Source organism: Taurulus bubalis (genome assembly GCF_910589615.1).
Source record: "Taurulus bubalis genome assembly, chromosome: 10".
NCBI lineage: Eukaryota > Metazoa > Chordata > Actinopteri > Perciformes > Cottidae > Taurulus > Taurulus bubalis.
This window is the reverse complement of record NC_136598.1, coordinates 20,320,665-20,337,143: the sequence shown is the minus strand read 5'-3', so window position 1 is coordinate 20,337,143 and position 16,479 is coordinate 20,320,665. Positions and strand designations below refer to the sequence as shown.

Sequence of the window (16,479 nt, the reverse complement as noted above, 5' to 3'; positions counted from 1 at the left end):
GTCATTTCAATGCACCTTATTGTATACGTATAAATCACACTGAAATACAGCGATGTATATTAAATACCCCTGGTCTGTTTTATACTGTCGGAAAGGCGCATGATGAGTTTGTGTTATAAGCGGTTAATGCATATTCTTTCACTACACAGCACCATGTTACACTCTATTGTTTTTGTGCTTCAGGTTGTTGAGTTGCAACTCAAACATGATTGACAAGTAAGAACTTTGAAAAGTTTTGGGTTGAGTGTGTTATTTCTGTTCTCGGGTCATGCGTCATACCATCCTCTTTAGTGCGGACGTAGATCTGTTCACTGCGGACACCATCTCCAGCGTTGGTGAAGGCTAAGACCTGGATGCTGTAGTTGGTGTACTTCTCCAATCCGTCCAGCTCCAGAGACGGCTGATTGGTGGTCACATTCCTGATTTCTCCCAGTTCTGACACAGGATAGGAGACACATTTATAAGAGTGGGTATCAGAATTAGTACACACTCTAGTGGTAGGCTGCAGCTTAGTGTGGTTATTATGAAAACTAATACCAACACCAGTTAATTCAGCATTCAAACGTTATCCAAATATTAGCTACCTGCAATGAAATATAAACCTTTACTTCACTCTCCTGAGTTAATTAATGTAGAAATGAATGTACAGTGGAGGAAATATATGGGAGGCACTCCTCTGCATAATGAAGTATTTTATCAACAAAAATGTAAAAACAGATATTACAGGATTTTACTCCTCAAAACTGCTCTGATTTCTCTCTCCTTCTCTACTCCCCTATGTCCTGTCACTCAGCGCTGAGGCAATGGCCCTCGCTGAGTTATTGCATTGTGAATTATTGATGGAGACTAGCCAGACTACAGGGTTGGTTTGTTGCTTTACAGCCGTTAAAAACACACGAAGAACCACACATATTCCTCCTCCCATGAAACACAGACTTTCTATTTCGACTGTTCTTCAGCACCATCTTATATACATCTTATATAGTCATGCGGCACCTTCTGAAAAAATCTGATGTTGTTCATCAAGTATGTAGATTAAAACGTAAATCAAAAATGTATATTGTAAGTGCAAATAAGTTGGTGTAAATTATACTCAGACTTTGAAAAACGATAGTCAGATAAACAGTAGAATGTGCTACAATGAGTCCTATGAGATCAACTACTGTTGGTCATTTATCAGAAAATAACAGTTTATATCTAAAAATGGTGCTAATTTATATGAAGAACACACCACCTTTCACAACAGCATGTTACAGTATTACCAACAACACCACAGCACACCCTAGTGGATCAACAGTGACAAGCAACAGCAATGGCAAACATGAAATATTGATACATCAGGTGAAGTAAACAACGGACTTGAATGGCAGGTAAACTGCATTGATTAATAAATCATATCGTTGTGTGGGTGATGGTCATACCTCCGTCAGGCAGGTTGGCCCAGTAGATGACTCTGTATCCCTGCAGGTTTCCATTGAGAGCCTCTCTGGGTAGCGGCATCCAGGAGAGCGAGATGACCTCTGGGGACTTTGCCACGGCCAGGACATTTTCAGGAGACCGAGACGGCACTATGAGAGGCACAAGGGGAGGGAGGAGGCTTAATGAAGGCAGAGTGGTGGCAATTTAAGTGACTGTGCGGGTACCCTCATTTAGGCAGTTCACTGAGTTCAACAAATATTACAAATATTACATCTGGAACATCTGTTTGGATACATCATTTTTGTTCCACGTCTAACAATGAAACAGCACTGTGTCTTATCTAGAGAACTAAATCGTATAACAACCAGAGGAGACATTAGTGACAATGGATGTTCAATTCTAAAATGGTTGAATATTTTAGTTGTTTAAAATGTCATAAACATTGACAACTACATCCTCAAACTCCCTGATGTTTATTGTGAGTAAAAATATCTTAATAAACTGGATATGTAATGCTATTAAATGCTAAATATTAGCACCACATCAGTGACGTAACAGTGTCAAGGTTGTTAAAAAACATGTTGTATTTTTGTGAAGCAGGGAAAAGTATTCCAATTTATAATTTTATTGTGAATAAAGAATATAAATATATGTTTTCTATGACAAAACAAAACAAAACAAGAAGGGACAATCAGTCCTCTGTTTGTCTAATGTAATTCTAAAAGTGTCCAGTAGAGGGGAGCCTTTCCACAAGAATATGTTAAAGTTTATCGAGAGCCATTGCATCTCAAAGGTGGCTGTAACAGAGATGTGGTGCAAAATAACAAGTCAAACCACAAGTAGTTTATACAATAAAACAGTATAGATCAAAAACAATATATATTACGAGATCCTCAACAGGGACACGTTGTCTTGGACACATGGACGGTAAGACACATATAACACATCAGATCCACCCACACACCCCCTCCTTACCATCCTCCAGGGTTTTGGTGACGACCTGCTGGGAAGAAGGCCCGGTGCCAGCCCTGTTAGCAGCCTGCACCACCACGCTGTACTGAGTGAACTTCTTCAGGTTGTCCAGCAAGATGCTCTCTGTGGTGTCTCCTGTGGTGTCCAGGCTGATGATGGTGAACTGGTGGCTCCCACCAGGGCTGTACTCCCTGAAGCCCACCTGGAAGCCACGGATCACACCGTTCTGCAGGTGCCTCTGGGGAGGCTGCAAGACGATAAGGACGAGAGGAAACGGTAAGTAGTACACGAGCTGTAGAGACTTTAACACAAACTAGTCAAACATTAAATACCAAATCTAAAGCAAACAGAACATTGATTTATAAGAATGTTTATGCAAATTATTGCAAATGTTATTGGTAACTGTTGCTCGTTCTAATGATAGCTTATCTTTAACAATATACAGAATGTTAAGCTACTGTATTAATGTGTATTTGTTTATTTTTTATTCAGATCTTCGCAAAGTGGCTGCTAGCCTATAAGGGGTCCAAATAAAATAATAAAATATAAAAAATAAACATCAGTATTTGTAGCTACTGATTTCTGCAGAGAGAGAGAAACAAAATCTTCTCTTTGTGTTTCTCTGCCGCTTTAATGTTTAATTCATTATATGTATTCCAGTGCTGCAGCTCATCAGCAATACACACAAAGTTTGGACTTTACCCTCCAGGAAACTTTGATGCTCTGTGGGGAGGTGGGCTCCAGAAGGACATCCTGTGGTGGGCCGTCAGGAGCTGCACATAAAGCACATCATTCATCATGACTGCATGCTTGTATTCACAATGTATTCACAATGGAAGAGACGATCCACCGCTGACAGAACAAGTCCCCTTGTGTCCCGTTCCCTTCCACTAGATGGTGCTGTTGAGTTGAGAATGTATTTCTCTTGGTGCACTCGCTCATTCATGTACCTTGCAGTTTCCACCTCAACTTAATGATAATTAAAAAAAACTTAATCAACTTTAACCTTTAAAATAATGTGAGAAATGATACATGCTTTATTTAATTTGAAGTTTATGACTTTGTTTTAGCAATGAATCCAGTCAAATGGGGCATTTTAAAGTGCTGGTATGCCTGCGGCGGGATCTATATAGGCAATAGAAGATAAGTGAACACTAATAGAGCCGACTAAAAGCAACAGTGAACTGATCTGTTTCCCCACGTATAAAAGTTGATGGCCTCCAATTCCAACAACCATAAAATAATTATGTGCAAGATGACTCAACAGGTTTGAGGGCCAGGAGGAAGAAATAGACACTATAGATGAGGAGTTTCAGTCCAAACCAGCATTCGGACGAAGTCTCAATTCTCTACAGAGCAGTGTTAAATTATTAAAATGAATCTTAGTGACAGTGTAAAGTTCATAATAGCCAAATTAACAATTTAACAAGAGTGTGATATGGAGAAAGTAGAGTTTCATTTTATGTTCTCGGGAAAGTAATTCCAGCAGCACTTACTTAGACTACTCACTTCCATTCTGTTTGCAATGTTCAGATCCTTTTCAGTAACAATTATATTCTTGCTGTGAACTTTGTGTTCAAATGAGGTAAAACTGCACAAAATGCAACTTGACTTACCTGCTTCATCGGTGGTGATGGTGAGCTCGTTGCTGGGGTTGCTGTTGCCGATGATGTTCTTGGCGACCATGCGGATGTTGTAAGTGGAGGAAGGGTGGAGGTCAATAATCGTGGCCTGGTTGAGCTGCGGTGACACATCTTTGGTGACCTGGGCTGATAGCCATGATGCTAGAACAAACAGAGGGGGGAGAATGGATAATAACGTCTGGATTTCCTGTTTACTGTGAAGCCACGTTTCAGTAATTGTTGCACAGGCGTGACAGTAACCTCTTGTTTCTTCGACTTGTGTCTACCTGATTTGTTCTTGCATTCAATATCGTATCCTGTGATGGGGCTGTTGCCATCAAAGCCCATGGTCCAGCGGAGAGCTATGGTCCGATCTTTTACCTCGCGGATCTCCACCTCTGGAGGGTCGGGCGGCTCTGAGGAATAGAGTGAACACAACAGAGTGAACACAACAGAGTCGTCCTGAAATAAAACGGGATCGCCGGCAGACCAGACAGACGTATCGTTTTTACCCCGTATGAGATTTCCCCTGTGAGAGTTTATGGGTAAGAGTCACACTGTGCGGCAATTAAATGAATAAATGAATGTATTAAGTAATAAAGGATAGACAACTTTACTAGTCCTGATGGGGACTCTTTTCGAAACAGCCAGTGAAGAAGCCTCTCGCTGAACTGAGTCTTACCTTGCACTGTCAGCTGTATGATGCCTCGGTCCTCACCGAAGGAGTTGATGGCATGACAGGAGAAGAAACCGGAGTCCTCACGAACAGTTGGCATAATCTACAGAGAGACGCACATATGCAGGCAATTACGGGGTGCAGAGAGTTTCATGCCAAGTGATTTTTTAATCACTTAAAATGGGCAACTTAAATATTCTCATCCTCTACAAGAGAGGAGGACAATTCCTCTTCATCCTGACCATGTTGGACACTTAACTACTAAATGATCTCAAGGCATATACTGTAGTCTTTTACAATAGTGCATTCCACATGTACTTACTCATACTGTGTTTGAATAACCTACTCGTTCTCCCTCTCTGCTTTCCATATGTATAGATACAAGATTCTTTAAATGACGAAAAGTTGTGCACGCCCTAAAATGAGATTTAAAAACATGTTTGCACTCACCACCAGCGTAGAGATGACTTCGTCGGCCACCTCTTTGACGGTGACCACGTATCGGCTGGTCTCCGGGTTGATGATGCGTTCTTCCTTCTCCCAGCGCACCATGATGGGCTTCTCCCCGTGAGCAATGCAGCTCATCTTCTTCTCCTCGCCCTGCGTGGCCAGAGTGGTGTTGGGGTAGGAGGTGATCATGGCCGGGACTGGATGGAGGTGAGAGAAGTTGAGGGGAAGAGAGTAAGAATAGAAATAAAAAGAACATAATAAATCAGTTTAAACAATTATTTTGCACATTTGCTGCTGTGATTAGACAATTAGATAGACAACAAACATCACCATTTTCTATCATTTTATCTAGTTTGCCTTCCACCAAAGGCCACTTTGGAAATAATTACTTTCATATTGCCATGCGTTAATCTTTTTATTCCAAAAGAAATCTAAATGTAAAATCAAATCAAACATTTGAAAAAACACAGCACCTATGCATTCTCTCACGGTATTTCCTGTCTGATACTGAGAAAACTCTTTTTTTCCCCTCTTTTCTCTGACAATTATGACAACCACTTAAACACTCCGGGGACCATCATGAACTCATGTTTGAGTCTACCTGTCTCCCACAATACTTAGAGATTGAAACGCAGCCCTTCAGGTAAGCCTGCGCCTGCTTTGATAGTGACAGCGAACGGTAACGTGCTGCTTTCTGAGGATGAGGCACAGGAACGGAGAAGAAAGTGGTGACTCCTGACTGAACTCCCATCGGTCTGAGCGTGGTGCCGGTCTGGCTCTACGCCGTAACCGCACACCAGGCTCATTAGCAACACATCTAGCCTGTGTGTGTGTTTGTGTGTGTGTCGTTCAGCAGAACGACTATGTGTTGTGAACGTCTCTCACCCAGACTACTCACAGTCTGTACTCACACTCACACTGTTCTCATACTCACACTTTCTTTCATTCTGTCTTTTTCTCTCTACTGGCATGAAGCCGTCTCCCGATTATAACACTCACAGAGGCGTTCAGGTGCTCTTCACAGAACAATGATCTTTGCAGTGTTAAAGCTGGAATACCTCATATTATCTTCTGCGGTTTGAGCAGACTGAACGATTATGATGATCTCTATCAATCTGGACAATCGTGAACATTATCATAATCATTATACAGATGTTAAAATGCATGTTGTGTGATGGCTTATAAACCTGAGACAATCTGAGTCAATGCACATCAAGATTTGTAGGCGAAAATAATCCTGTGAATCCATTCAAAGCTCTCAGCAACAAATGCTATGTAAATCCCCCCAGTTCTGTTATTTTATAATGGCCAGGATGCCATTCATTGATGTGCAACAATCAGGCTCTAAATCGCACGAGGAGAAGAAACACTGAATATCTGTAATACTAAATAGTCAGAAAAAGACATGTTAAATCATTGTAGAAATTAATTTGTTAGCAACAATCTCTACAGACACTAACTAAGGCAGCGACTAATAATTATAAAATAAATTTGAGTGGAAAACATCGGAGCCAAAAGAGACTATTCAAATTACTTGTTTTATTCCCCAAATATATTTAGTTTACAAGGATTTACTTAATAAATTTAAATATAAATACATTTATTATTACGTTTTGGCCACTCGGGGGCAGTAGAGTCGAGCTATAAACACACCGTTGACATATTATCACCCTTTAAAAGTTGAGATGTTTGCAAACAGCTGCTTCTTTACACATCCACAGATCCAGAGCAACATTTTCATTCATTTGGAGTCCTGCTTGTGTCCACCTGATATATGTGGGTCCAACATTCACTCTCCTTTTAGATACGGTTCAGTCTTTACTAACTCCTGAGAGAAATATGTGTCTCCTCAGCTGCTAAATACTCCACTTTGTTCACCAGCTAGACACTTTACTTTGTTTACTGTGGCTTTAAAAATATGAGTGAATCCTTTTACACAACACAAATTACATGATACAAATACAGATTAGAGCGGCTTTAATCATCAGTCAGTTACTCTTTATTTACACTATACAGGCCGGTGTGTAATCCCATATGTTTATTAGCAGGTTTCCATCTTAAGTAAATATGTGCTATGGTGAAAACTGTGTCCTTGGAAAGGACAGTAGTGGCGGCTACATGTGGCAGGTACTTGTTTGTGCCAGACGAGGTCGGAGGCCCTCTCCTCCAAGAAGAGATGCGATATGTGTGTTTGAGTCAGTGTGTGCATGTCTGTACACTCCTGAATAATCTGTCTGTGTGCATGTGTATGAGTGTTGTACTATGTGTGCATATGCATGAATGTGTGTGTGCATGAGAGCGGCTGTGTCTGTGGGAGCTAAGTGGGCGAGCACAGAGAGCAGAAAAGACTTGTGCTCATGACACATCTCAGCCACGCTACACGATGGAGGAGAGAGAGAGAGCATGTACCCCTGCAGCGCTAACTATGATCCCTCTCTCTCGCTCTCTCACTCCATCTCCCTCCTCAGGCTCCCACCAGGACAGCGATGATTTAATGATGAGAGAGACCACTTTGATTATTCATACGCAGCAGACAAGTCCGCTGGCCGTGCTGTTGTCTCACACGGACACACACGCATTCGAACATGTACAGGCGTGCAAGAATAACGACAGACGCACGCGCGCGCGCCTGTGCACATTCAGAAATACACAAACAAAGACAAATACAGAGACCTTGCAAGTGAAGAAACACTGTCAAAATGGAAGAAAACAACATAGGGATGCACATGCACAAACAGATGCAAACCAAAACAGAAGCAATTGCACACATAAACAACTGTAAACACGATTCAAAAATACACACATGCTTCCCCACACACACAGTATTCCCCTGGGTCAAAACAGTAATGTAGATAACTTTGTAATCATTTGTTTTGGCTTCACACAGGCGCCAGTCGGGTACAGTTTGCTCGTACTAGGAGTGCAAGGAAGGTTAGACAATCACAAGTCAATTAAAGTACTTGAATTTATAATTAATCATTTATTATACTGTACTGACGCGCTAAACTGCCCTCGTTCTGCAGCACAAGAAGGCTGGAAAATGCCACGGATTGTTTCTTGGTCTGTTATTTATCATTTCAGTAGTACATACAGTATAAATATGTATCTATATTGTAAAGTATGTGCATGCATGTGTATTAGAGTAAGATTTTTTGTTTATTCTGATTGCGATACTCAAGCAGTTCCGTGAGGATGTAGCGGTGCTTTAAGCTAAACGCTAACGTCAGCTTGCTAACACGCTCACAATGACACTTGCTAACACGCTCACAATGACACGGCTGACATGCCGATGTTTAGCTTGTATGGCGGTTAAAATGCTGCTAGCATGGCTTAGCTAAAACATGTATTTACACTGATATCAGTGTATTCAGTGTGTACTGTAAATTAAAATCAAGAGTTAACTCGCACATGCACACATCCAACACAAACAAATGAACTCAACATGTTCTGACTTTTCTCACAGTACAATTCCGTCTTTGACACAAATCAAAAGGGGGTTTTACTTGTGTGTGTGTGTGTGTGTTTGTGTGTGTATGTGTGTGTGTTTGTGCGCACATTTGAGACCTGTGCGCTTGTGTGTGCGTGTACGTGCACCTTCAGCCCCAGCCCACCCCCGGCATGATGAAATGTGTCAGACTTGGGACTGCCAACGTTTAAACCTCATCACTTATTCACTCGCAGCCCCTCCCTCTCCCTCGCTCCCCACACCATCATCCCCTTTCCCACTGCCCCCGCGCAGGAAATCGCTGATTTATTTTGCATAGCAACTATGAATTTTAAGTGAGTCCTATTAAAAGAGTCTTCTCAGCCCCTTCTCTAAATGTTATTGCTCCTTAACGGAGGCTATTTTCTCCATCTAAATCGGCGGCTTTGGCAGTGCAAGTTAACACTGACGAAGCTCGTGTTTGCTCATCGAGAGAGAAAGGGCACTCAATGACACAATGCATGGCTCAGTGTGTGTTGGTGTGTCTATCTGTGTACGTGTTTCGGTGTGAAATCATGACTATTAAAATATGTTGGTTTATATGAGCACACGCTTGTCAATATGAATATGCATATTTGAATACAAGTTGAATTCCGGCTGTGACCATGTGTGTGTGTGTGTGAGTGCATATGTGAGAACGAAACATGCTCAATGTCCGTGTATTCTGCTTCGCTAGCATATGACACAGACCGCAGCATCTAAAATGTCCTACAATCTTCGCCGATCTTGGTTGTGCTTCAGCGGCCCAGGCTGAGGTGAGGCCTCATCTCATCTCTATGCATCTACCGTGCAGCACTCGCAGGGCCCCGGGCTAAACCTATTCTTTTTGATAGCCCATAATTGCTTGGTTGATGTATATTTTTTAATATCCAGCGATATTACAGGGGCCTGGTAATAAAACACAGGCGGGTAGAGGAGAAAGTGTGAGTGGGAAGAGCTGAGGCAAGGGAGAAAGAGAAAGCCGAGAGGCTAGAGAGGGAAGGTAAAAGGAGGGGGACAAAGACAGAAAGGTACAGACCGGAGGTGAGGGACTGAGCAATGTGGAGAAGGCTTCACTCGCACTAACATGGGCTAAATGTTGAATAATTCAACCTGAAGCACCATTTGAGTCAACGGTGGCTTTGCACAACCTCTTTTGCGTGGAAACTGGCACTTCTGAAATCTTAGTTCCAGAATTACCGTGGCATTAAAACTGTTAAAGCCGTTTCTGATTGAATAAGAGCTCAATAATTCGATGATTGATTTGACGGAGAGAGAAATTAATTGGTCACTATTTGATGGACGATTAATCAGACTCGTTAACTAGTTAAGTTAAGCTAAAGTTGACTTCATTATAGTTGAAAACAACGGTTGACATTTTAATGTTTTCCAACTGACTCGTGTTAAAATGAGAACCCTGTAAAAAAGTGTTTTACATGAACTTGATGGCTACAAGTGAGCCAGCAGTCATACATCATGTATGATGCAAACATATTTAGGCTAAAGTGATATGCACCAGTCAGTACGGCACGTTAGCTTTACCTAGTAGATAAACGTACTGTTGAATCCAATACTTTTTTTTCAGAGAGCATAAATAAAAACACACAACCCTGCGAGTATACAACCAGAACAATTCTCTTTTGACACTATACATGACTCACTCTGTTGACATTGTGATTTAGAAAGAGGAAAACAGAAAAACATGCACACAGACACACAGAGGAGCAGTGTAGACTGATGTAGAAGGATTTAAATATATGATACTGTAATATTCATCTGGGATTAAGACTATTTTGTGAGAAGAGTTAAGCTAAAAACAGATCTATAAATGGGAAATAAATGTATGCTTTATTGTGACAATGGGATATTTAGTCACTTGGTGGACACACACAGCGGCTATCAAATGAAAAAGGCTATAAAATGAAACAGATAATGTATCATTTATCTTTTTAATCTTTCTCGCATTTCTGGAAATGTAAGAAACAAAGACAGACAGAGAGTGCAAATAAAGCAGAGAAACATGCGGACTGCTCTTCCCTTGAGCCCCCTCGTCGGCTTCTAATTGAAGTATTGACGGATTTAAATGAGGCTGAAATGCACTCAAGAGTTCCAGCATCTCATAACACACACATACACACACAAATTCGCACACGTTGATGCAAGCAGAATGAACAGAATGCACCATGAATGAATACACAAATAAAAAACGTATAAAACAACCATTACATGACAATCATACTGTATGCTAGAACAGAAATGTGTTCGCAAACACAAACACTGAGAAATGGACACGATGGAGCTGATGACTACAAGCACACTAATGGTCGCAGTTTTTCTAACCACTCATGCGAGTAAGTACACTTTTACAGAAGGCATCTTGAGCGTACGAGTACAGTTTGGGGTTTAAAGGGCATGAAATGTGATCTGTTGATGAGTGACTGGCACGCGGCTGAGCCAGTACATAATGAAGGAGAAGCCAATGGCAGCCGAGGAAGGACAGCGCACGGTGTCATCACGGGCCCAAAGATCTTAGCTGGCTCTTGTACTGTGAATTATTCGAGCTGTGAGGATGGCACGTCAATGCTAACTGAATCATAAATGACTTGGAGGTTTTAAATGACACTGCAAGTAAATTAAATTCAGGAGTAAATGGACTGAGTGTAAAAAGAGAACTGTATTCGCATGTATTTAATCCATTTTCAGTGCTACTAATGATGACACTGGTGACGTCATGGGGGAACTGTTCGCATGATGTTAGCTGCAGTACCAACGGTTCTGGAGATTAGGAAACAGATTTGTGTGTTTATTGTAGCTATAGGTGGTGTTATATACCGGTATTGACGATAATTATAAATATTTAAGAATGAAATATTGATATCATGTACATATAATAATAGTGTATAAATAATCTAGCATCGCTTCATCATTTCATGTATATACAGTTATGGTGACAGACTCTCTGCACCTCTTGTAATTTGCCACAAAAAAAGACAAAATGCACAATAAACAAAGTGACACTTCCGGTTTAGTTGTTGCAAAGTCTATGGATCAATTTAATTAGTTTTTAGATAGATAGTTAGATGCCTGAAATAAGGTTTGTGGTTAACACAAGCTTATGATATGTTAATGTTTTGTTTTATTATGTATAAAATGCATCAGTCAAGACCATAAATTCTTCAGTTTTTAGGTACCTTAAAAAGGAGTAAGCTATCAAGTGGCTACAAAAGTCTGTCTCTACTCCCGCTCACTGTTCATAGCCCAACGTTAGATGTTTACTTCTGCTGATTTCATTGACGCTTAAAAATGATCTTGCTGAACAAAACATGTAAACATTATAGAAGTTAGTTTGCCACAGATCTTATTTTCTGTAATAATCCCAAATCCATTGAAAAAAATCCCGTTGGCTTTTTGTCTCGGGAACCAGAGCGATGCGTCCGGGTTGGCCTACAAAAATACGTCATTCCTGCAGCACTCTATTTTGCAATAAGAGCGCAAGGCTCCAGGAGAAGTGTATTAATTCATAGATGACTTCAAAATGGGATTCTGCAAATTTGAGAAATAGTAAACATGATATTCAAAGGTTTTTAACAGCAGGAGTTCTTCAAATAACCATAATTATATGCAACAAAGGCTCAATAAAAAAACATGTAAATAATTCAGCATAAAGCGCCAAATCTAATGAGACAGCAATGGCTCTGAATTAGAGGATTTTATGTGGGAAAAGGGAGGAAAAACTTCAAGCTCTTGGCAATTGTCAGGATTGGTTGAATTTTCATTAATTGTCAAGGGACTCATATGGTTAGCGGAGAAAGCTCTGTAAAGATGTGTCACAATTGATAGTTATGGAGCAAACAGAAATGCTATTTTTAAAAGTTCAGTATATTTTTCAGCAGTAAGAACACATACTGTATGGAGTCAGTGTGCATACAACACACAAAGAGAGCAATTAACTGGCAAGCTTTGAAATATAGTTTTTCATGTAATATTCTACTACTAGAATCTTTTAAAGATTAATCTTATGGGGGAGAAATTGATATAGACATAAAAAAAACAGTAAATAATGTTAACATTACGGTTCAGATAATGAAACTACTAGTTACGAGTATAGACTTACATTATTTAGCACGAAAGCTGTCAAAATTCTCTTTGATAAAGCCGAGTACAACATGAAACTGAAGCCTAGAGCAACAGCAGAGTGCATTCGGCAGGTCAAACATCTCTCTCTCTCTTTCTATCACTCTCCTCTACTTTGGAACACGATACAACTGACTTTAAAGAGCAATGAAACCGAAACTATGCATGCAATCTCATTTAATTCTCACACTGCCCCAATCCCCCACATCAGTACAAGATGCACATCTCACTCTAACCTGCTTGAGGAATGTCTTCTCTTTGGCTCTGAAAGAACTTATTGTTCAGTAAATACAGTAAAAGTTCAGTAAATACAGTAAAAGCACATCATGAACCTGGATATCAATGCACATTGTGCGACACAAGACCTTGTTTGCTTTAGTTTTCTTTAGTTGAGATAAATAAACAATGCCTTAAAAATCATTGTGTGGTGTTTGGAGTTAGATGTGCTACAGAGAGTTGAGTCTTCTGTAGCGGCAGCCACGTTGTTTGCTCCCTGCTTGGTGAAAAATGGAAGAAAAGAAGGTTTGTACAGCCATAGGTCAACTTGCTGCATAGCAACTGGGTGCTACAGTCAGCAAACTGACCTATGAAAACACAAAGAGCATGTTCTTCTCTTAGCCTGCCGCTGTAACACTGACAGCTTCACACAGTGACAGCTCCCAACCTTGTACACTGCGAGGCTTAATTACAGTGACACATGAAAATCCACTGCAATGCCAGCTGATATTTATGATAACAAGAGATGATTTATCCAGAAGGAGATTATTTTGTTTGCTTCCCTTTTCATAGAAGGGTCAGAAGTCAGGGTTAGTTACAACTTCCATTACATCACTGAAAACAAGTTAAATGTGTCAGGTTCTTGTTCTCTTTTTCACATTTGTGTCCTGTAGCTGGTGAGGAGAGAGAAAGAGAAGAGACAGAGAAAGAGGGGGAGACGGAGAGAGGGCTGCATGTCAGCAGGGCTCCTCGTGATCCAGTTTGATAACAGTAGCACAGGGAAAATAAGCCCCACTCACATCTAAGCGGCATGAAAATGAAGAGCCACTCCTGGCGCTATAGGGGAGCTACATGCTAATGCCTCACTGGAGGCAGGAGACCTGCAGTTGGGGACATAAACATCCCGACCACTGACAGAGAAACAGTAACATGTTTACATATACAAACTGTTTGCATATGGATAGGATTGTGCAGAACATTTGACAAAATAAAGGTTTGTTTTTTGTCATTTTGGCCAGTAAGGAAGTCAGGCTCATGACCCCTTTCATGCTTTGTTTAACTCAAGTGCTTTGTATTTAGCTGAAGTTCAACACAAGATATTTTGGTCAGTGAGATGCTGGTTCGGATGGATTATGATCAGAATCTGTAACTCTCAAACTCAGTTTGTTAATCATATACACAGCTTGCCTATTGAATCTGCTGATGTGCATCTCCCTTCCTTTCATTTTTATTTATTTTTTTCAAAATGAATGTCTAGCCGATCAACTTTACGAGGAGTATAGCTATCTGTAAAATCCCGCAGCTGGAAATCCTTTTTAACGGCTGCTTGTTGCTGCAGCGGCCCAGACATTAAAATACGCAATGATTACAGCCCATCAGCTACTATTGATCGTGCATCAGACGCAGGCTCTTACTTTTGACGGTGAGGTACATGGACTTGCTGACATCAGCTCCCACGTCGTTGCTGACCTTACACAGGTAGAAGCCGCTGTCGTCCTCTAGCACGTGTTTGATGAGAAGCGAACCGTTGCTCAGCAGCTGCACACGAGAGCCGCTGTTCAGCTGGATGGGCTGAAACTGGGGGACGCCCGCGCCTGAGACAAAAAGGAAGATACAAGTTAAAGAAAGACAGAGTAAAAGACCACACAATAATGAAAAAATAAACATTTCGATATAGTATCCAACTCTTTCTATAGCTCACACAGTACATATATATATATATATGTATATATATATATATATATATATATATATATATATATATACACACACACACATGCCTATATATTGATCTGTAATTTTCAGGAGAAATTGATGCGTAATGCTAAAACGGGATGCAGTGCTTAACAGTAAGTCGATCTCCAGTGTGTGTGTGTGTGTGTGTGTGTGTGTGTGTGTGTGTGTGTGTGTGTGTGTGTGTGCGTGCATTCATTTGACCACGCGTCTCTGTTTACAAATTTGATGACAAAGCTTGTCAGATTTAGGGAGGATTGTAAACATGTTTCTTAACACCAGGCCTAAATCCTTAAACCGCCAAACAGCTGCTGAGCACAGTGAAGCAGGCCGAGCTGCCGGTGTGATGCAATCAGAATAGACATAATGCTCATGTTTAACAAGACAGCAGATTGGTGCAGAGGAACAACAGGCAGACGGCGAGCAGAGCGGAGGGGCCTTGCATTGCTGTCGGCCTTCAACACCAAGACGTGCTGCAGCTAGACTTTTTTTTTTTTCTCCAGACTATTTATTCCTGTGCGTTAAATCTCTGGGTTATTCTTTGCATGTATGTTTGTTGAATTACTAGATCCAGAATAAATAGTTATATCGACTGCATAAATGGCCTTGGTCGAGGACAGACTTATCCTACAGGCATGGATTTGTCTGATTATAAAGAAGTAGTGTAAATCTCTCCATGCGTCTTTTCTCAATTCTCAAAAGTCCAATACGACTGACACTTGATATCCATCACTGAAGCATCGATGTAATAATTGGAATTGGCATCTCTGAGAAAGTCTATCCTGCGTGTAATTAATACCTATCTCTATCTATCTAGAAAAATGATAAAAAAATCACTAGTTCTATTGTTAAACAATACAGTATCTCATTCTGCAAAGTCCGCAGGAAATGTCACCGACAATGAATCATAAAGCGTACCACTTTTGGAGCAGTCTGCTCCTACAGTGATGAAAGCACTGTATTCCACCTTGCTCATGTAGTATTAAACACATGTGTGAACTGAGCCAGACGTTGCATTAGCTCGTGTTAAAGTAAGCGTGTAGAGATTAGGCTATTTAGTGAGCTGTGGGTTTTTGCTTTTTAATTAAAATGCAGTCAAGTGGCCGTGGCTAGCAAAGGGTCAAGTGGTGACTTTGTTCCTGCTCCCCTGGCTCCAACAGGGAGAGGAGGGAGATGTGTTCTTCCTTGAATTATGGATTTTGCATATCCAAACGGTGCTAGTCGTTATGCTAATAGTAGTTGACCTTTACTTACTGTTCCATATCTCCCAGAGACACTCATCTGGCTCTTACCTACTTCTGTTGCAGTAAAAGCATGCCAGACAGCCATTCTCTGGACAAACTGCCCTCTGGCTTCCAACAAATTAAACGATAGCTTCCCAAGCCACCTAGCCTGGATGTATTTTTGTTTTGGAGGTGATTTTCATTGCTACTTTGCTCTGAATGATATGCTGCACAACAACATATCATAGAGCACCCAGAAGGATGGAGGTAAAAAAGTGATCTGCGGCCGGGACAACTGAACTATGGGGGCCTTCCTGCTGGATAGATAATGCTTGTTTTTAACGCTACGATTGCGTAGTCACACACACAAACAAACACTGCTCAGCCTAATCTGATCAGAAATGGATGTACAGACAGTACTAATCAGGCATGAGGCCTGTGAGTCTCACATCCACACACACAAACTCACACAAATACACACACAATCCAATCAAAGGGTGAAAAACAGATCTGACTCTTTCATTCCTTTGATCATGGGGCCGAGCGAACACACACAAACACACATACACG

At 40.9% G+C, this 16,479-nt stretch overlaps 1 protein-coding gene across 8 annotated transcripts in view; it reads right to left on the bottom strand.

The window, feature by feature from the left end:
* Nucleotides 1-16,479, bottom strand: part of dscamb (Down syndrome cell adhesion molecule b) — a gene marked incomplete at its 5' end in the record, with an annotated part of 110,498 nt that overhangs the window by 17,673 nt on the left and 76,346 nt on the right. For all 8 annotated transcript variants that reach the window (XM_079225185.1, XM_079225183.1, XM_079225184.1 and 5 more), the window contains 9 exons: nt 280-435; nt 1,422-1,568; nt 2,395-2,638; nt 3,094-3,164; nt 4,008-4,175; nt 4,301-4,429; nt 4,696-4,792; nt 5,140-5,336; nt 14,368-14,547. In XM_079225185.1, coding sequence (XP_079081311.1) covers nt 280-435; nt 1,422-1,568; nt 2,395-2,638; nt 3,094-3,164; nt 4,008-4,175; nt 4,301-4,429; nt 4,696-4,792; nt 5,140-5,336; nt 14,368-14,547 — 1,389 coding nt within the window. The remainder of the gene's footprint in view (nt 1-279; nt 436-1,421; nt 1,569-2,394; nt 2,639-3,093; nt 3,165-4,007; nt 4,176-4,300; nt 4,430-4,695; nt 4,793-5,139; nt 5,337-14,367; nt 14,548-16,479) is intronic.